This window comes from Uranotaenia lowii, chromosome 2 (assembly GCF_029784155.1).
Source record: "Uranotaenia lowii strain MFRU-FL chromosome 2, ASM2978415v1, whole genome shotgun sequence".
Lineage (NCBI taxonomy): Eukaryota > Metazoa > Arthropoda > Insecta > Diptera > Culicidae > Uranotaenia > Uranotaenia lowii.
In genome coordinates, this window is record NC_073692.1 from 145673740 (window position 1) to 145696060 (window position 22321).

Genomic DNA, 22321 nt, shown 5'->3' on the forward strand with positions numbered 1-22321 from the left:
GAGTGTCTTCAAAAGCGTTTGTTGAATTTTTTGAAGAAACATGACTTATTTGTGCAGTTTTGGCCGGATTTGGAATCGTGCCATTATGAAAAAGGCCATGGAGTGGTTTGCCACTAACAACATTCATGTTGTGCTCAAGGTTGCCGAAAAAAATCTGTGTTTTTGAGAAAAATAATTCTGAGTTTCTGTGATTTTACCCAAAAATTCTGTGATGGATTTCTGTGATGCTATTTCTTTGAATTTCATAGAAAATTAATGATAAGTTGAGTCTTTTTCACAAATTAGTTGGGCAAAATCAATTACCATAACTAATCTTATCATACTTTTTTAATTCAAGTTTAGAAATCTAAATTTGATTCTGTTCGAAAAAAAATATAATTTCGGAAATTCATACAAAATTTTCAAATTCTGTGGAATTTGTGAAAATTTCAAAATTCTGTGTTCCGTGACACAGATTCTGTGATGAAAATTTGCTCAAAATTCTGTGATAATACAGATTTTTCTGTGATTTCGGCAACCTTCCCAGACAACCATTTGGTGGGTATTTCGAATTTGCAACGCAAATATACGTGCAAATATACGTGTAAACATATCGTATATAATGTAGCAAAACCGGTATATACGTATCATTTTGGAGGCCATATAGGTACACTAGCAAACATATTCTTGATTTGGATTGTATTAAATTACGATTTGCACGACTTATCATGCGCATCATTTACGACTACCCTGATTCTTTTTGAAATATACTAAGACAATTTACTTTATTATATAGATGATTGAGGTTGTAATATACGACATTTTTCGTAACAATATGGAAAGTTTGACGACTTATTTGGTCGTTTTTTGCGACTTGAGTGCAGGGCTCTCATTTTCCGTCAGTTGAATAAAAATATGATTATTATTTGTTTTGTACTTTAAACCAATTGGTTTATTCATCCCCAAGAAAAATAAAAATAAGAGTATTTCAAAGAAATGCGTTTTTTGCTGCCAAATTCAAGTTTATATCGTACAAATTTATTATTTGCCTGATTGCTGATTTTTTTCAACGTTCATGAAGATATTGTTAGTACCTGGACTTGATCCCCTGACGATACGATCTGCAGCTCATGACGGTTCCTCGACGCTATCTGGAATATAAAAATTCTAGAGGATTTGCTTCAAAGGCATTAAACCAAAAGCAAATCGTATATTTCTATGACTAAAATCTTTTAAATCGTAGAACACGTCATCGATGATCTAAAAATAGATCAGCATTTTGAAGCCTCCTTAAATACGAGTCTAATCATCGATGTCGTATTATCATAAACGATTTTATTGATCTTATTTGAATTCTTTTACGATTGCCAGCAAATACGTTTTACGAAAATCAGACATGCGAATTAATTTGCATAGGTATACGATTGCATGGACATTATTACGAATCAATGCAGTTATATACGATTTTATAGCATATATCTCCAAGTGGCAAGCAAAGTTGGGAGCACCTGGTTGTTATGATAATATAAATCGTATTTTATATTTAAAAAAAAACCTAATTTCGAATAATTTTATGCGTAGCACGACAAAATCTGTCAATCATGGCTGATCATCGTCCCAGACAACCATTTGATGGGTATTTCGAATTTGCAACACAAATATACGTGCAAATATACGTTCAAACATATCGTATATAATGTAGCAAAACCAGTATATACGTATTATTTTCGAGTCCATATAGGTACATTAGCACACAATTTCTTGATTTGGATTGTATTGTCGTAATAAAATCTCGCAATGTATTCAAATACGATAAAGAATATGCATGGGCCGCACATTGTAGGTGCAGATCTACGAAAATGAGTTTAAATTACATTGTATACGATATAAACTGTAAAATAAAATACGTCTTCTGGTTGTCTGGAATATATCGGTCGTTTCACAGATTTTTTGCGAATTGTCGTACACAAAGGTCGAGTTTTTATGTATGTACATAAATACGAGTCTCTCTTCTTGTCATAATAAAATCATGCAATGCATCTAAATACGATAAAGAATATGCATGGGCCGCACATTGTAGGTGCAGGTATACGAAAATGAGTATAAAATAACATTCTATACGATATAATCTGTTAAATAAAATACGACTTCTGGTTGTCTGGGTTGGTTGTGCCTAAGGATAAAAACCCTCCCTCTCAACACACCAGAACTTCTCCCAATCCAAAAATATTGGACGAAAGTTAAGCAAAACCGTAAGAAGACCCAAAAAACTGTAAGTAACGAAAAGCAGTTCGAAGCAAACTGGCATGCTGCGCAGAAGAAAGTGGATAAGGTGACTGTTCGAAAACTGATGGCAGGTATTGACCGTGGTTGAATTAAAAGGAATCTTTCGATTGCTTAGATTCAGTTGAATCATTCAACCAAGTAGGCTCACAACACAACGGAATTTTCGAATATTTAGAAGAAACGGAACACATAATTAGTGCTGGTTATTCAAAACTTTTAAAAGAAAAATTCAATGATCCTTAGATTAAGATCAGTTTGCTTTTAAATCGACAATCCATTTCCTGTATTTTTTTTTTAATTGAAAATAACGCACAAAAACTGTTTAATAAAAGATAAACAAACGATTTTGTTGAATATCATACTTAATTCCAATGATCAAATATAAGTTTCAAATGTGCTGATGAAAAACAGGAAGTTTAAACTTGACACCGAATCCGAAATCCGAATATAATTTTGTGATTATTAAAATAAAAAATAATAAATTAAGAAAATGATTCTGGAAACAGATACCTATTTGTTAGGTTAGTTGAACAAAATGTAGTAATGGAAGAAATCAATTAGAATGTTTAAGTCTTTGAATAGCATTGCATGATCCGCCAGGTTCTCTATGGGATTAATTAAAATAAAAAAAAAAACAATTTTTCGAAGTTTCAGAACTTTTATCAGTTTAAGAAAACTAGATCTTTATTTACAATTTGTTACGCTATTTACCTTAAAAATTAGAACTTTTTTACACTATACCACTACGGTGACTAGAACAAATGTGTTTCTCGGCAATTAAGTAACATGGAATACAAAAAACGACAACTCTAATTATAAAAAATAATATGGAGAATATTAATTCACTTAATTCTTTCAACTTATGTTTTTGTTGTCAATGGAGATACAAAATATGTGTTTGTGGTAAGTTTAAATAAGTGACAAATATGTATATTGCCGAGTAAATCACATTGGATATGGTTGATTGCAATAGCACTTTCCCAGCCTGACTTTTATTTTAGTTTTGGAATTACGACTAGATCTAACAGATTCGATATGCTTCCTTAAATGCTAGCTATGTACACACGATTTCAACTACTGATTAGCATCACTGTAGACGACATTGCCCCACGATGCTGCAGGAGTAAGATTTCTGGAACAATTTTCATCGGTGGTGTTCAACTTTTGCTGATCCGAAATCGATTCAACAACCGGTGGTGCCGGTTGACCGTGTTCGATCATTTCCTCGGGTCTAGTCCTCAGCACTTCCATTTCCGCCTGGTGAAGAGATGGCTGAAGCTGATGTTGATGAACTTGTTGAACTTGTTGTTGAGGTGAATGATTCTGAGACATTTTGATCACATTCGACAGAATCATGTTTTTGATCATCAGATTGTGTCAGTACAGTTCGGCGAAGGTCATGTTGTGCATTTCCTCCAGGGCCTGGCTGGTGGACATTTCCCCATCGCTGCTGCTGGTATTGCTTGGATTTCCGCCTGGTCCACCTGGCCCTCCACCCTGGCCAATGCCCGCTGCAACTTGTTGTTGCAGACTGGCGTGCATGTGGTGGTGCAAGCTGGCCGTCGTTATCGAGGGAAGCCCCCCGAGCGGTTGACCCACACTCATAAGGCCTCCGTCTTGGCGCATCACGTTTCGTCGCCATTTTGCGCGAGCGTTCTGGAACCAGACCTGAAAAAAAGGAAAAATTGTTTTATTTTTTGGAACATCCATTCGATAAACTACACACACAGATTAAATCTAAAGCCGGAGGTAGTACATACAGCTTGGTGTCATTGTTTGGTTATAGTTAGATACTTTAAGCTAAGAAGTTAATTGATCTTTGAAGATGAAAGAGGTACTATAAACTTCTTTCGATACAAGTAGGTGCTCTCGAGTCCAGTCAGAATTTTTCTAGACGACGTTAAGATCTTAGATATCAATGAGCGTAAGGAAGCCAATCTAGACGACCTTCGCGTGGGAATGTTGGTCAACAAATTCTCGGAAACTTCAACCATCCCCATGATTTGGAAAAAAGTCGCATTATCTCCTATTCACGAATCCGGAAATGTAAACATTGTATGGAATTACCAAGGCACATCTATTTAGAGCTGCCTAGCCTAGGTATTCAAACTTTTGATGTTCAAATAAACGAATTCAGTACGATGATGATCTAGATCTAATCTAGATGATTCATTATAATGCATATTCGCCGCTCAAAGCCAGCAGCCTAGGGGATAGCATCCTTGTCTTCTAAGCAAACGTTCATGAGATCGAATCCCGGTCGTGACATAACCTGGCACACATTAGTGAAATGCTAGTCGGATATACTTTGGAATTGTACTCCTCAATGATGCAGCACATGCATATATGGTGGTATATCTTTTCAAGGGAACTTAGATTGCACTTGAAGATCCCTCCTAGTTATGTGTGTGCTCGTTGTGCTACCGGTAAACAACAGCAACTTCAACCAATAGTGCAGGGGTGTCAAGTAGCATAACAAAGCAAAAGTTAATGAATAGATGGTGCGTAGAGACTTGGTGATCACGGCATTTTTGGAGGATTTTTCGTAATGTGAAGATTTGGTCCGTCGTTGACCGTCCCTCCATGAAGCCGGCCTGATGACTTCCCACGAATCTGTTTGCTTGTGGAGTTAGACGGCGGAGTAGGATTGTACGCAGGTCCTCCTCGAGAAATATCCATGTCTCGTGCCCGTAGAGAACAACCGGTCTAATGAGCGTCATATACAGGTTACACTTCGTGCGAGGGCTAAGTCTTCTCGACCGCAGTTGCTTGTGGAGTCCATAGTAGGCACGACTTCCGCTGATAATTCGCCTCCGGATCTCACGGCTGGTGTCATTGTCTGTGGTCACCAGTGAGCCGAGATAGACAAAGTCTTCGACTATCTCCAGCTCGTCGCCGTCGATCGTGACCTTGTTATTACTAGACAAGCGGGTTCGGTCGGTCTCGGATCCGCAGGCCAGCATGTACTTCGTCTTGGACGTATTAATCATCAACCCAATCCTTCCTGCTTCGCGTTTCAGTTTGCGGTAGATCTCCTCCACCGCGCAGTTGATCTGCCGACTATATCAATGTCATCGGCAAAGCAGATAAGTTGACTGGATCTGTTGAAAATCGTGCCCCGCATTTCGCCCACCGCTCGTCGAATAACACCTTCTAGCGCCACGTTGAACATCATGCAGGATAGACCATCACCTGGTCGAAGCCCCCTGCGCGATTCGAATGAACTCGACAATTCACCCGAGATCCGCACACAGCACTGCGTTCCATCCATCGTCGCCTTGATCAGTCTGATCAGCTTCCCGGAAAAGCCGTTCTCGTCCATGATTTTCCATAGCTCGTTACGGTCGATCGTGTCGTATGCGGCTTTGAAGTCGATGAATAGATGGTGCGTAGGGACTTGGTGTTCCCGGAATTTTTGGAGGATTTGCCGTAATGTGAATATCTGGTCCGTCGTTGACCGTCCCTTCATGAAGCCGGCCTGATGACTTCCCACGAATCTGTTTGCTTGTGGCGTTAGGCGGCGGAGTAGGATTCGGGACAACACTTTATAGGCGGCATTGAGGACAGTGATCGCTCGGTAGTTCTCACAGTCCAATTTGTCGCCCTTCTTGTAGATTGGGCATATTACCCCCTCCTTCCACTCCTCCGGTAGCTGTTCTATGTCCCAGATCCGGATTATCAACCGGTGTAGGCAATCGGCCAACCTGTCCGGGCCCATTTTGAAAGGCGGAATTGAAGATAGTTATCGTTCGGTTCGGTAGTTCTCACAGTTCAATTTGTTGCTCTTCTTGTAGATGGGACATATTACCCCCTCCTTTCACTTCTCCAGTAGATGTTCTGACCCCAGATCCGGACTGTCAACCGGTGTAATACAGCTGCCACACTATACTGGCGTATTCAATAGAGGTTCGGATAAGCCCAACAGAAATAGTGACAATAGTGTAAGGATTGTCTAGCCCGTTACCAATTCTGCATACCATTCCGTACATGGAATTCGCTTTAGCTACGACTTGTTCAACATGTTTCGAAAAACTGAGTTCTTCATCTAACTCAAATCCCAGATCTTTCACGGAGGGTTTTCTACACTGCAAAAAATCCACATATTAGGAATATGTGTTAGCCTTATAGTTTTTTGCAATGTGATTCCCATTTGGAATATACGTGCCCGCACATATAAAGCTTAGTTCTTTTAGAAATGGGACACTTTCTTTTGCTAATAGCTCTTTTACTAGTAATCGGACATTCAAAATTTTGACAGCATTTTGTTGCCTGTAAAAAGTACTATTCGACCGATTTTTTTCAAAATTTTAAATTAACGCAATTTTGAGAAATTTACGACGCAAGAGAAAAAGGAAAAAAATAATTTTGCACAGTTTTATTCAAAATCCATCATTATCAAATTGATAACCGACAAAACCGTTGATAATTCAAATAACTACTGTGTATAAGTGGTGGAAAAGAATGGAAATACTGTCAAAAATGTCCACAAAGTTCAAATCAACCATTGAAGTTGAGCATATGATCGGCAACTTCGGCTAAGGGTCATCAGGGAAGTCAAGTCTCATACCAGCATTTTAAATTTTCAATAAGCGAAAAACTAAGGGTAGATCGCTGAAATTTCCAAAAAAAAAATTCCTTCGATAAGCTGAAAGTGTTTAAGAGGCAACACTGAGCCATTCAAACCTAACCTCCGACAAAATTTTTTTGCTAGATCCACAGCTCGTAGGCTGTATATCTGGTTCCGAGGCTATGGGACAGATGATTTCTGATGAACGACAAAACTTATGAAATACCCTATTTTAAACAAATTCCAGCGTTTGAATCCTATACCACGTTTGCTCGTGGCAAGGTCCTGAGTTTATTAAAGTATGTATTTGCTAATTATTTTGTATAAAATATAATGATTTGCCAAAATTCTGCTCCTGTGGAAAAAAACAACAATTTTAAAAACGAAAACTATTGTTTTCACTCTTTTCGAAAGCCTAAAAAGAGTAATCTTTTATGTACCCTTCGCAACCTACGATCTTTACAAACCGATTATACTTTAAGATCTATGTCCTCATGGTTTTACTTCGTTATTGCCAGATTTTGCCAGCAGAAATTCCATTAAAAACGCTCAAAAAGTGGCTCAAAAATAATCAAATTTGTTAATTTCGAAACAGCTGTATCCACTAAAGTGGCCTCAGTTTCTTTTAAAAGAGAAGTATTGGTCCGAAAAGTATCAGAAATTGAAGGAGGGGGATGTAACCACCTAAAATACAGATTAGACGAAGTATTAGTTTGAAAAACTGATCATTATCATGACTGAAAAAAGTGTGCGCTGGCCGAAGGGAGGTACCGAGAATAAAGTAGAATTTATTCTTACAAAAAAACGATAAATAATTTTTTTCAAATTTTTTCATGAATTGTCATAAGATTACCTTCATTTCCTTTATAGAAAGTATTTAGATCAAACGAAAGGTTTTTGAGATACACGCATTCGTAACTGTCCCATTTCTAAAAGAACTAAGCTTTAGAATACAAGATTATAACTTTTATATGCGTGGCATAGAAGTTATTAAATCCCACACTTAAATATTATAAGCCTACGTTATACTCAAACGCTTGCCTACTTTGAGGCGTTTTCGTACTTGCCTACTCAAAGGGGTTTTTTTTGTTCGAAAGAATTTTTCGAACGAAAAAAGATATTAAATGGTTCATCATTTTGAAATTATTTTATTGTAAAAATAATTATCCGCATTATAACGACGACATAAACCACAGATCTTTTAGAAATAGATCATTTCCGGGAATTTGCTCCATTACGTCCATCATATTTTCCTGGAACACGAGATTGACGACTATGGCGGACACCAGACTCCTGGTTCTGCAAAATTTAAAAAAAAAACTTTTTTCAATCAAGCTAGAAATCATTAATTGATTAACTTACCTTCTTTTCTCGACATCCACTTCACAACAGATTTCCTCATGCAGTAGTCAGCTTCCTACGGGGGAGAGAAGAAAAGATGGATAAGGATTCACTGTTATTTTCTTTTTTGAGTATCACTCACCTAATTATTGTATTTGAGTTGAGAACGACACACCAACTTTTTCTTCAGGGTGGCCATTTTGAACACGTGAAAATTCTCAAACACGAAAATCATAGATCTTATCTGACAATAATACATACATTTCATAATTCGAATATGAATTTTATATGTGGCATATGATTGTCATATGAAGCATATGAAATCTAAGTGTAGAACAATTTTGAAGACGTATGTGTAAGGGAAACATACATCCGAAGTGTGGATTTTTTGCAGTGTAGCTATGGTACGCTATTCTCTAGACAATATTCGTGCTTAATATTACTTACTTTCCGAGAAAAGGTAATCACATAACATTTTGAGGCATTGATTTTTAATCAGATACTGCTGCAACACTTTGAAAATCTTATTTTTTATTTACATAGTATACCGTCTCACGACATAACTTGACGAACATAATTCCTATAATGTAAACTTTGGAAATCTATAAAGCGCATTTTTTAGGGTCAAACAATCCTTTGGGTGCCGCGCAGGGAGGAACAGTTTTAGATCATCTGCGTATATCAAGACAAACAAGTCATGCAGCACTCCGGGAAACAGTGACGAAAAGAAGGGGTCCCAAGTGACTCCCTTGTGGGCTCCCCTTGTAGACCGAGAATACCCTGGATCTCGCATTCCCTATCTTCACAAATTGGCATCGACTTGTAAATCCTTCATCATCCACTGTGAAGTTCGAGAAAAGAATTCTGTCAAGTTCGAAAGTGTCTCCACCTCATCGTTGACTAGGCCGGCGATGTACCTTCCCCCACCGTTTTGGTCTCCTGCGTATGCGCCGTTCAGGTGTTCATCGAAGGGCAGTTTCGACGTTTCGACGGGTGCTTCTTTGCACTACTGCCACCCGTGTGGTGTTCCCTTCGTCCATCACTGTCTTACACTCTTCGTCGAACCAGTCGTTCCGTCGTGTTCGTTCTACATGCCCGATGACGTTCTCCGCAGCGCTGTTGATGGCTGGATTGATGGTATCCCAGCAGTCCTCGAGAGGTGCTTCGTCAAGCTCACCCTCTACCGGTATTACTGCTTCGAGTGATTGTTCGTAGTCTGCTCCAATCTCAGGTTGCCTCAGTCGTGTGATATTTAACTGGGGCGGCCGTCGGTATCGTATGTTTTTCGTTACGGAGAGCTTTGGGCGCATCTTCACCATCACTAGATAGTGGTCTGACGCGATGTTGGCGCCTCGACAGGATCTGACGTCGATGATGTCCGAGAAGTGCCGGCTTTCTATCAAAATGTGGTCGATCGGTGATTTCATTTGGTACGGAGATCTCCAGGTGTACTTGTGTGGAAGGCTGTGCTGGAAAAAGGTGCTTTGTACGGCCATTCGTTTGGAGGCGGCGTAGTCTATGAGCCGTAAGCCGTTAGGATTCTTTCGAAGACTGAACTCCGCTTAAAAAAGAGCCAGTAAACGTTGTTTTTTAAATTATCTTTTCCGGGTACAAAGTGACCTCAAACAAAAGTCAAGGTTTCAAGGAGGTTCAAATAATTCTGGATGGAAACACTGCGAACTCTGATTGTGGAATCAGAGATCTCTTTGCTTCCGATCCACAAAAAGGGGGATCGAAGAGATATCAACAACTATAAAGAAATCTCCACTTTATGTGCAATAACTGTTCAAATAGTCGTCAAGAACCCGATTTTCTTGTACTGAAAGCAAAATGCTTGACTTCTACGACAACTAACCTGTTGACCTTCACCTCCTATGTGCTCGAAAGTATTGCTACTATGTCTTAAATCGACTCCATTTACACCAATTTGTCAGCAGCCGTGTACCACGGCATTACCATTGGTAAGCTTAAACGCTAAGGATTCTGTGCACCTTCACATGGCTGAATTGACAGTTCGCAAATGAGACTCTCTATCCAGCCAGTCTCTGCGTCATCCGGAGTGCCCCAAGGTCGTCACTTAGGACCGTTTATCTTCTTAATCTGTTTTAAGGAGTGAGCATCCTACACGGCCTGAAACTTTGTTATTCTGATGATCTTAAACTGTTCTATTTATACCTTAAACAGTCAGGACGACATAGATTTCCTGCAAAACCAGTGCAATCTATTCGCACACTGGTATGACTTCAACTTCCTGCCTTTGAATCGCAGTAAACTTGCAGTCATCTGTTTCTCACGAATACGGCAGTCTTTTTGCGCGGAAAACTTCTTAGGAGATGAGTTCATAGTGCGGGTTGACCATATCAATGATCTGGGCGTAATACTCGACCGTAAGCACGAGTTCAAAACACATACGAGCTACGTCGTCGATAATGCCTCAAGAAGTTTCGGATTTTTATCTCGTGGGGCTAGGGATTTTAAGGAAGTGTACTGCCTGAAGAGCCTGTATTGCAGAATAGTTCGATCCATCCTCGAATACGAATCAGCTGTCTAGTGTTCATACTACCACAACCTCGTGGTGGTGCCCTCAGACACCAACTTACAAGACCCGTTTCACCTGCCAAGCTACAAACATCGATGTCGTCTCATAGACATGGACACTCTTCAAGCCCGAAGATATGCAACACGAGCTTTTTTCGTCGCCAGTCTTACGCTAATGGAAGCTATTCCTCTAAGTGTGAGACCCCATGGACTGAGAAACCAGCACCTTCAACTGTATGTTCCCAGTCGATTGAATACTGTATACTGAGAATCCGTTTATAAGATGAAAATTTTGTTTAATTTTATTTTTTATTTTAAGTCATCATTTGGATCTATACTTGGCCTGTTGATGAAATAAACTAACAATTCAAAATCATAAACTTTCAATCTGTTTCAGAATAGAAAAATTTGAAATCTGCATATTTTAATTTAAAATTTTTGTTTTGGCTGTTTGTATAAACATCTCCATTCAGATGACGTATTTAGAAGGCAAATAACGGAATTTTATTTTCAAACCATAGATTTGGGTCGAACAGTTCGTAATTCGAATATTGAATTCCATGTAATCAGTATAAAATGAGTCTCAATTGTTAGTTCATAAAACCGATCCTTACCTGCAGCACCCGCTTCGAGAGACCCGTCTTCTGGGCCAGCTGCTTCAAATCCTTGGCGTCCGGGTTCTGATTGATGGCAAAGTAGGACTTCATCGTCCGCAGCTGATGGTGCTTGAAGGACGTTCGCATCCGTTTGGTACGGCAATTGGGCGTCAGCGTTCCACCGGAACCGGGCGATTGACTTCCGTCGTACGAAGACAGATCCAGACTGCCTACGGTTAGCTCTTTGTGGAGCAGATCTGTCGAGGGGGGAAAAGAATTTAAAAAAAACTTTAATTTTGTTTATTCAAAACGGAACACACCGAGCGAGGTGATTTGAAGAATTGTTTAAACATTGTTTTGCATTTTTGCCACTCTTTGATTTGTTGCTACAGAAAAGCAAAAACAAACACTCAATTATGAAGAGTTGTGCCACTTGAAAAACTTCATCGGAACAAACCGTTTTTCCACGCTTGGGGTTTCTTTTCGCCAATGCGCTCTACATTATTATTTTTATGCTGCGCGGGGAAACTACTGAACATATTTTCAATAGGTGTTGAACGTCTAGAAAAACAAATAGTTAACAACAAATATGCAGGTGCCGCCAGTTGAAACGAATCGACAACGCATATTTGCATGAGGTTGTTAGCTGTAGACCGGTGTGTTTCTGTAATTTGTTTAATTGTTGTATTCAAATGATTCTAGGAAATCTGTTTAATTGGTGGGAGGAAATGTGTTTGCAAATTGTGCATCAGCGTAAGTTATCTGGATGTTGGCATGTTCAATTGACCAGCACGTCGTTATGAGGAACATTCTAGGTGTAAATATGTAAGAATTTATGTTAATTTTCAATATTATCACACATTTTTTTCTTTCGTAGGAAAGTTCAATGACATTCTTTTGAATTCAATATGCATTGTTCAAACCAGAAGAGCTAAGCTATTATTGAATACTGTTGCAATTATATAATTTTTGATGTTGAATTGCACCGGGTTTGAATGAAAAGATTTATTGCTTTAGAGAGTTATTAACGTTAGTTGCTTTCTGTTGGGTAACACCAGAGGCATATTTGAATTTGAATATCAATGATTTTTCTAGTAATTATTCTGAAGTATATATTTGTATGAATGTGTAGCGCTCTCGATCGTTGAACTGAATTGAGTTATTGAGCGTGAGGATACTTATTGACAAATGATGGAATTTTACAAGATAGGGGATGCATTTAATCTGATTCAACCGCAACAACGTTGCACAGTAACTTAGTTAGTGGTTTTGATTTAGTTTGGATGTACGATGTATCGCTAAAATCGCACACCTCCAGAAGAAATAGGACTAAGAAGTGGTCAATACGCGCCACTCGTGTTTTGAAGAATCTGTAACATTTTAAGCCTGTAAAATATTACCAATTTGTTTTTAATGCTAAAATTGGACATGGCAAGTATGAATTTTTCCTTAAAATATCCCTGTGTCGTAAAAATTTCGAAATTTAGGGTTTTCTTCATTTAGATGTAAATTTTTAAACATTTTCAATAAGGTGGCACAAAGCAGAGAAAAATGAATAAGACAATATCGATAGAGGAGAATCTAAACTAGGATTTAAGCTAAAATATCATACTAAACTCGCTAAGATTTTCTGTTTATAGGTATGTTTCATAATAGCTCACGCGCTCGTTATAACGCGCCAATCGTAGAATGCTGAAAATTAATTTTTCAAAACGGACAATTTTAAATGAAAGTAAAAAGTTATAAACCATCTTTTAAGCGTTAATTAAGCCCAAAAAAATTTAAATTTCGTTTTTTTATTTATGATTAGTCCATTTTGATGTTCTTTTCAGTCTAAGTGTCTATAAGTATTAGTGTGTTTTCGGTCTTCGGCTGCTTTCGGGTCTGTTCGGCTGCTAGTCAAGGTTGCCGAAATCACAGAAAAATCTATAATTTCACAGAATTTTTAGCCAATTTTCGTCACGGAATTTGTGTCACAGAACACAGAATTCTAGGAAGATTTAACACAGATTTAACAGAATTTTAAAATTTTGGACGTTATAAATTAAATTTTTTATGTCAATAGAATTTTTGGTAATTATCTTTGAATGGGAAAAAACATGATAAAATTGGTAATGTTAATTGATTTTTCCTAAGTAATATGTAAAAAACGCAATTTGACATGATTTTTGAATGAAATTAATGGAAAAAGCATCATAGAAAACCGTCGCGAAATTTTGGGTAAAATCATAGAAAATCAGAGTTTTTTTTTCGTAAAATCACAGAATTTTTTTCGGCAACCTTGCTATGCGCGTATTGAATATACAGCGGCGGGTATTTGCAACACAGTTCTGTTCTTTAGCTTTGCATATGATATTTAAAAATCAAGTTTTTAAAGAAACTAAATGAATTTTAGTAATAAACAATCATTAGCGTTTTTAGAAAACACTTTCTTCAACTAGTACACTCGCTTTTTACACGAAATGTACGTGGAATACATGGCAAATCAGCAATTCGTTTAGGTGGGGCATTATATAGCTTAGTCCCCTATTATGTATGTCATGACCAAGATTCGATCTCATGAACTCTGGCTTTGAATACTTGCGCTCTAACCTCTAAGCCAAGGCCGCTTGCTACTAATGATCGTTGTCAATACCTACAATTTAAGTGCGTAGAAGAGCGAATTTAAACTGCAGATTACGATTTTTAGAGGAATAACTGATCATTTTCCGTAACGACCATTTTCCGTTGCTTCAAAGAATTTTTGCAAATCCGCACTAAAATATCAACTTTTTAAACTAACTTTGGTTGCATAAAGGCCTGCTTTTTTTACCGAAAAAACAGTGTCGAAAAGTAATGATTTTTTATATTATTTTCAAAACGTCGATCGGTAAAGTCAAAGTGTTATTTTTTGACACTGTTTTGTATCCAAAGAAATTACTGCAATATGTTTCTTCAAGTGTAATACTTAATTCTGAAGGATTTTTTTGAGGCATTGCACAATAAAAATAGGTATGCAACTCTATTTACTCGATTTTTTCATCACTCGTCGTAATCATCCAATTTGGCAAGCCGCGTTGCATAAATGTTCTTTTTAATCAAATTTATTTTATTAGAGAGGCTTGCTTGGTAGAGCATAAATGTACGGCTCGTGTTGAAAAAAAAAACTTTTTGCAACTTATGCATAAATAATTATTTTGACTTTGAATTCAAAACATACTAACTGAACCGGTAAACTTCGTTTTACCTTTTTCTTAATGAATCTTTAGAAAATGTTTAACTTCCTTTAAACGTCTTTAACTTCTTCGTGTTCGTGAATCAATTTTCATGAGAATCGCATCGAAATTTTTCGAGTGTAGTCCAATTTCAAGTTGATTTTGTACGGGAGCCCCGAACGCTCCAACTTCTACATATGAAAATTTAGAAGTTTTCCTAGCCGGTATACACTTGAATTTTCAAAATTTTCCACACCGTGAGAATGTTTATCAAACAAAAGAATTGGAATGGAACATTGGGGTGATCAATTCTCCAATAAAGGCGTTTCTGAAACTAGGATTTCTATTGGCAGTCTAACTTTCTTATCTTTTTTCCCTTTGTTTTAATTGTATGGAAAACTTTATCGTAAAGGAAATATTTTTCGACATTTTTTTTTCAAAAATTGCATGAGCACATGGTTAAATAACTTAACTTCAGTATTTTACGGTTGCAAATGTTGAGTATATTAGTCGAATTGTTGTCTGTTTTCCCAATTCCGCCTTTAGACGTCTTTTATATTCCTTCTTTTCTACTCAACCAACGATAATTTTTTTTCCAAACTAAACTAATTCATAATGTTGATAAGTTTAAGAACTGACTGTCATTAAAAATGAACACACACATATAGGATCTCGGTGAAACTTCATGTTTCTTTGAAGAGATCTAAATTCTACTTAAGACTAAAGCGTACATCTTCCAAGAATATATACGAATACGAATTATACTTCTTCGTCGCCTGTTTATATTCGACATTATATCCGGAAATATAGACAGTGCTAACCTCGTCGAAATGATACCGTATCATGTCCCATCTCGCTCTTTACGGAATTTTTAGCCTCTAAGAACAATTAATTATGGAAGAAACGAATTTTACAACCCATTTGATATATCGTGTAAATTTTTTTTTTGTTTCGATTATAGTCGTTTTACCATCTTTATGGCATTCGCGACTTTATCAACGTTACAGTTGGCGGATCGTTATTGAAAAACTTATCCGGTACAACTGTGTCCGATGTTTACTTTTGGGCTCGAACTCGCGGACATCGGCTCAGGAGACATCACAAGCCCATCGTGTAAATTGTTTAATCAAGTTTGTGTTTGTTTTGATTATAATATAAGTAAAGATAGTTTTAAGCATAGATTAAGAAATCAGTCTGAATGATATTAAGTTGTCGAAGATCGTGAACAATAAATAAATAAAATATAATGGCTAGAATTTTACTAATGCTAACACCACCAGCCCACAGGAAGAGTACTATGTATGCCGTGATCGAGACTCGATCTCATGACCTCTGGCTTAGAACGCTATCCTCTAGGCCACGGTCGGCGGCATTAGTTGTTTCAGATCGAAAACGCATGCGCAAAGGATTTCTGACGCTAACTAAATGATATTTGTTGGAAAAAAGTCTATTTCAAGTTTTCTCGTGTTTTTCTTAGGTGTAGGTTTTGACAACTGCTTAAACAAACAAACAGTGGCTATTAGAATGAATAGTTGAATTAACATAGTTTGAAACATTCTGCTCATTTTTTTTTCTCATGAATTAACGAATTATATACATACATACATAACATAGAAAGGCAGTAGAATGTTTCTTAAATTATTTTTCCGTTAATGTTATTCATTGCCGGTTAAATATGATTTCAAAAGAAAATTTAAAAACTTTGAAATGAAGGGATTCAATTTTTTTTGTGATAACCTTTAACTAAATTTTAAATTTCATGATACACTTTTGATTTCAAGTTCCGATTCTGGCAGAAAGCATCTCTAAACCCCATTCTTTTTATTCATAAAAGACAATCAAACAAACTCTACAACACTGTATCGTAATCTCTCTCTCTCGCTCATCAACAGAAGTTTGCATTCGGCTTGCCGAGTGTATCAACGCTCTCTTTTGATATTCTAAGTGTTGCCAAGATTCCAATTTTACTTTCTATCATTATATTCAATAACTTTTACTACTCTCCTTATATCATTCCTACAGTAACGATCATCCAAATGAAAGAATAGAGTTATTGCAAAAAAGAAATCGAATATATAATACTACGGATTTATAAATTCAATTTAGAAAGTTGAATCTTCAGAGCTTCTTGCAAAAAAAATAATTTGATTGTAAGTGTTATAACTATTGTGTTCATTGAGAGTTTTCATAGTCAAGTAGGGATAGTTAGAATCAAATGCTAGCCCTACTTAATTATCCCCTTGTAGCAAAATAGTCATGATAAGTTTACCAGCCGGGAACCCTAAGCGTCTACCTCAAATGAAGGCAACGGAGTCACGTGCACATCACATTTGTAAATTCTCTGACTGAGCAGTTGACAACAGTCTTCAGACTAATCCAATAAAAAAAAATCATGAAAATACTGCTTTAGCGATAGACATTTGAATTCAGTTCCAGAATTCAAAATACAAACTAACAATAATAATTTAAACTATCCCGTTATCACTCGACTATTTTCTCGGCAAATGATCTAATGATCTTGGAGATTAATTAAGATTCATACCAGTCATATCGTCAATATTGTTAACAGATCATACACCACAAGGATACAGTTTTTGTCTAGATTTTCTAGTTTTAGATAAACTTTAGAAAATAAATGTAATTGTTCATGTTTTTCGAAAATTTAATAGGATGGGTATAATTATTTATGACATCACTCAAGGGTGTTTCAAAGTCTATGATATTAAAGATAATAATTTTTTAAACACCTTCGTTGCAGACTGCATTATATTGTTTCGCTTTCAAATTTATTTGAAATTTCATTAAACTGTTGGATTTTCGTAGAACTGCAAAAAATTTGAAAGGAAAACTTATTTAATTTTGTCTCAGAATTCATAATTTCTCGCAGTTATCGAAAAAAATGACCATTGATTTGATTTTATTGAAAATCTTTATTTTTCATATCTTTGTAACATTTTATAGTTTTTTTTTTTTTTTTGTTTTTTTTTTTTTTTTTTTTTTTTTTTTTTTTTCAAAAGAGTGAAAAAATCATTAAATTAGAAGTAGGCGTTGACTCGATGGCAGCGCACGCGTTTTTTCTTCGCTCGTGAAAATTTTGTCAATTTTTCAATTTAACAGTGAAATTTTTGGAAAATTTTGGGAAAGTAAACTAGATGGCCCGCGGATTTGTGCAACCGGATAAAGTCCAGTAGAATTGAAGGCCGTGTTTTTTTAAGCTCATTTGAAAGAGCGTAGAACACGAATGAAAGCTCTGTCATACTTCCGGAGGTTTCTTTTGCCAAAAGAATGATGTGTATTGGCATGTGCTGTATGTTGCAAAACTTCTGAATTCCTGGTTTGAAGTTGTTTTCAAAGTTGAAGTTATTATTCGTGTTAAGAAGGAGTGATCGTGAGCTCCCAGGAAAGCGGTCAATATTTTTCCCAACGCCCTGGTTCTGTTGAACCGTTGAACGGGCGCGTCCGAACTTGGTTAGCAAAGTGCTGTTGTAGTTAATGAGTATGAAAATTATCATTATGATATTGGTGAATTGGAAAAAGTTAAAATGACGTATTTCGGTTGTTGAAAGTGCGCTATATTTCAAATAAAGAAAAATCAGCAGTTCGAACTATAGTGGCAATGTTGTGGAAGTGAGAGGGGAAGGGAAATAATTGATGGTGATAGAATGGATAAAATTGGCTCCAAAATCTGGGAGCTAGAAAAATGCGCAGAAATGGAAAAGGATTGCTTGTATTTAATTTTCATAGATATATCAGGAAAAGGTCACGGAAACGGCTGGAAAGCTAAGTATATTCTTTCTATTTTATTCAATTCATCAGAGTTTTTAGTTTAACCTTCTTCAGTTGTGTTCATTTTCATCATTCTGTACCATTGAGACAGATTGGTGTCCTAGTGAGAAGGATAGAGCATTTGTTTTCCTTGTGTCGATTTCTTATTGTTGCATCTCTGTCTTTTGGTGTTGAATATGAATGCTTTCTCGGCTCAGAAAAGAGAAATACAGTTGATAAATCATCTGTGCATATTTTTCATAAATGTTTGCAAAGAGTGATGTAATGAATATGATGTTTAAAGATTGTACTTTTCTAAGTAACGATGCTCCGATTAAACAGTAAAATTTCTGCTCAATTAATAAATGAATAGTGGAGTGGAACGACTTTTCACAGGTTTTTAGGAAAAAAAGTTACTCACGATCGAAATCAACATCTTTATCTTGCACTCATATAAATAAATATAAATAAACCATAGAATATCTATCATTTAAACTAATATTCTACTATAATATCATGAATTCTTATGAAAAAGTTTTTTAGAGGGGAGGGGGGGATGCTTACACTAATTATATTTTTTGTTCTTCAAATATTTCTTTTCAAGAGCGAGCAAAGGCGCTATATCCAAGGTCAAAGACCAGAAATGATAGTGCATCGAAATCCGAAACTCTAAATTTTTATTAACATTGAAGAAAATGCAATACTGAAATCGTACATTTTTAAATAATAAAAATAAGGAAATTTGAAAAAAAACATTAATTATACCATGGGGTTTCGGATTTCTGTACAGAAAAACATCATTTCCATCCACAGAAGGACGAAGTCACACGGACCATCATCAAGGAGCACAGAAATTTAGCATATGTGCTCCCAACGTTAAAATCTTACTCATAGCCATGGAAACGTATGGTACTGTTGTCCACGTTTCTTCCTCCCTTTGCTCCAGTTGTCTCTGCGTCCAATACTGCACAGTGGGCCCGACCAAGTTAAGATGAGTAGTAAATGTACTTTTACTACTCACCGGGATGCTGACAAGATCTGGCTGTGTATGTATCATAAGCATAAGCAAAAGAGTGAAAAAATCATTAAATTAATATTTACCTATTTTCAAATGTTAGTCTTGAATCTCTGGAAAGAGAGCTGAGATAATAAAATAAGATGCATATTTGGATTCAGCGCTCCCAAATCAGTCAAAATCAGCTCTTAAATTTTTAGCACCTTGGAAAAATATGTTTTTTTTTTGCCTTGGGCTAATTTGATGCTTCATTTTATGATGTTTTACTTACACAAGGCTACAAAATTTTTATTTTTCCGAGGCGCAAAGAATATAAGAATTAATTTTAAAAAAATGTGGGGCGCTGATTCCGGTAGAAAACATAGCAGAACGACACAAAATTATCTTGACAAATCTAAATCCTTGATTGAATGAAGGATAGAAAATTTATTTAAAATTAGCTTTCAATTTTCATGTACATTTTTTAGTTTATCTGTTATCAAAGATAATTCATTTTACCCAAAACTGACCAATTTAAAAATTTCTACACGCCGTATCTCCAAAACTAGAGGGTGATAAACAAAATATTAAGTATTTAAAGTTTAGGCCGAAAAATGCTGTTCCTCTTTGTTATAACCTCAAAATCGTTTACAAAATGAAAAAAAAATCCACTCTGTTCATACGTTTTTTTGTTGCAAATTCAAAACGAAGGGTTCTAATCTGATTTATTTCGTTTCATTTAGTTTCAAAACTCGGAGTTTTTAATCATATACCATTATTTTATTTCAAAATAAAATTTAGATTTAAAAAAGAAATTCTTCAACGCGAATTTACAGTGTGAAGTGAGAGCAGAATTGATGAATACAGCAATTTATTTCTGAATCACTATTCAGAAAAAATGTACCAGAACAATAAAACAATATAAGAGTTTTAAAATCAGTTTAAAATTCATAGCATTTTTTATCAAAAACTTTCCTCAAATATTTGCTTTCTCTAACGTACAGCTAGTAGTAAGTTGCAAAATTTAATCATTTAAATTTTGTTGTGGAGGTTTGAAAAAGATCTGAATAAATAGATAGCTGAAGCATTTCTTAAAACTTTCTGTTATTCAACTACAAGTGTATTATTTTCATTTATAAAATGACATTCATAAAGAGGAATTTCCCAAATGAGCTCATAATTCGATTTTTTTACTACTTTATATACAAAATCCGAAAATTATCTTTAGAAAATGGGTTAAAAAAATTTTAATTTCTTCTAGAATTATGATTTTGTTCAATGAGATAAAATTAGTGGAGAAAAGCGGTTTGCAGCACCCCCTCCCCATCAATCTTTAAAAATGAAAATTTGTAAACTACCTCCCCCCCCCCCCCCTAGGAGGGAAACTCTAGGACCATGCCTGAATTAAACTACACGCAGCGAAAAGGTTTTTTATTTCAAAGGAAAATGTCACGAAAACAAAGGATTTTTTCCTTTGATTTTGGGATAAATAAAAAATACTTTGATTCAAATACATTCTCTTTTGGTTCAAATAAATGCTTTTTTGACATGAATCATTTTTTTTTATTCAAAAGACGACATTCTTCGAAACCAATGTCGTTTTTCGTTTGTTTTTATGAAATTTTTCTTCACTTTAAAGTAATTTTGATTTTAATTTGAAAGGATTCTTTCTTTGAATCCATTAATGTGGTCCTAAAAACTCTAGTACCTCCAGATTTCTTTCGTTAGAAAATTAAAACATTTTCTTATTTTTTTCCATTTTATTAAATTATGTATGTTTATATGTTTTACATTTCAATTACCTAATATCCCTTTTTGAAAATGATTCTTCATTGTTCATTCGTTAGGCTTCATTGTCCAAATTTTGCCTCTCTGGACAACACTTTAAGATCTTTCAGCCATATCTGTAAATAGAAAATAGCAGAATTGACATGTTACTGAAGGAAAAAAAATACTTCCCGAAACTACACTTACTGTTAAAATATCAAAAGATGTTCGTAGATGGACAGTTCCATTCGAACAACTGATGAATGGTTTCGACGCCAAACTTTGAGTCTCCTTGGACTGGATCGGAAGATTGCAACCGCTGTTTTTTTCTGTTGGGTTCGTGTTCCGCCGCTGTCGTGGAGGACAGGCCACCGTTCACCAAAAAGAATCTGAAGAAATTGTTGACCGTGGCAGCGACAACTGAACATTCACTTCACCTTCGTCACAAAACAACATTTTTGTAAAACAATTTTGAAAACATAAGAAAAGGAATAAGAATAACATCTAAGACTGCACGGGAACAAAAAAATACTTTGTTTCAAAGGAAAATTAATCTAAATCAAAGAATTATTACATTGATTTTGAGTCGAAAAAAAAAATTCTTTGAATTCAAATTAAATACTTTGATTCAAAGATTTGGCACATCGTTTTGATGAAAAATGAATTCGGTTCAATACATAATTTACTTGAATCAATTAAATTGGATTTTGTTTCAATGAACACAAGGTTTTTGAATCAAAGATGTATTTTTTTTTATCTTAATGGTACTACTTTTCGCTGCGTGTACTAACTAAAGAAGAAATCCTTTGTGAGGCTGGGATTTGTTCATAAGGGCCAACGCCCTTTTTATTGATTGTCTCTTTTATTTATTCTTATAACTCGAAGAATTGTATAGTCTTCGAAGGACTTGTTTGAATTTTGATTTTGTCTATGTAAAAAAAATTTAGATTTTCTTTTCAAAATCTTTGGGAAAATTGTTGATCAAACTTATACTTTACAAGTGTTTTATACAAGCTTTTAAATTATTTATTAATATTAACGGTGTTGTTTGCGGAAACTTTGTACTCTAGCAGTTTTTATTTTTATAAAAAAAAATTATCTCTGGAAAGTTTCTTCATCACTGGTAATCTCTGCAGAATTTCTAAAAGAAGAACATAATGAAACCCGGTTGCTCTCTTTAAAATTCCATAAATCTTCATACGAATTGGTACCACCATTAAAGCTGTAAAACGACAGCCAGCAGCCATGCCATTATGATGATGACGATGCTGATGATGATGGCCGCAGTACGAGA

The 22321-nt window shown here is 35.7% G+C and overlaps 1 protein-coding gene across 1 annotated transcript in view; it reads right to left on the reverse strand.

Moving 5' to 3' along the window:
- Window positions 1-2970: 2970 nt before the first annotated feature.
- LOC129746871 (LIM/homeobox protein Lhx9-like) overlaps window positions 2971-22321 on the reverse strand; it is a 136604-nt gene continuing 117253 nt past the window's right edge. The window contains exons 6-7 of the mRNA XM_055740777.1: window positions 11326-11564; window positions 2971-3933 (exon numbers count right to left, since the gene is read on the reverse strand). Coding sequence (XP_055596752.1) covers window positions 3643-3933; window positions 11326-11564 — 530 coding nt within the window. The 3' untranslated portion in view covers window positions 2971-3642. The remainder of the gene's footprint in view (window positions 3934-11325; window positions 11565-22321) is intronic.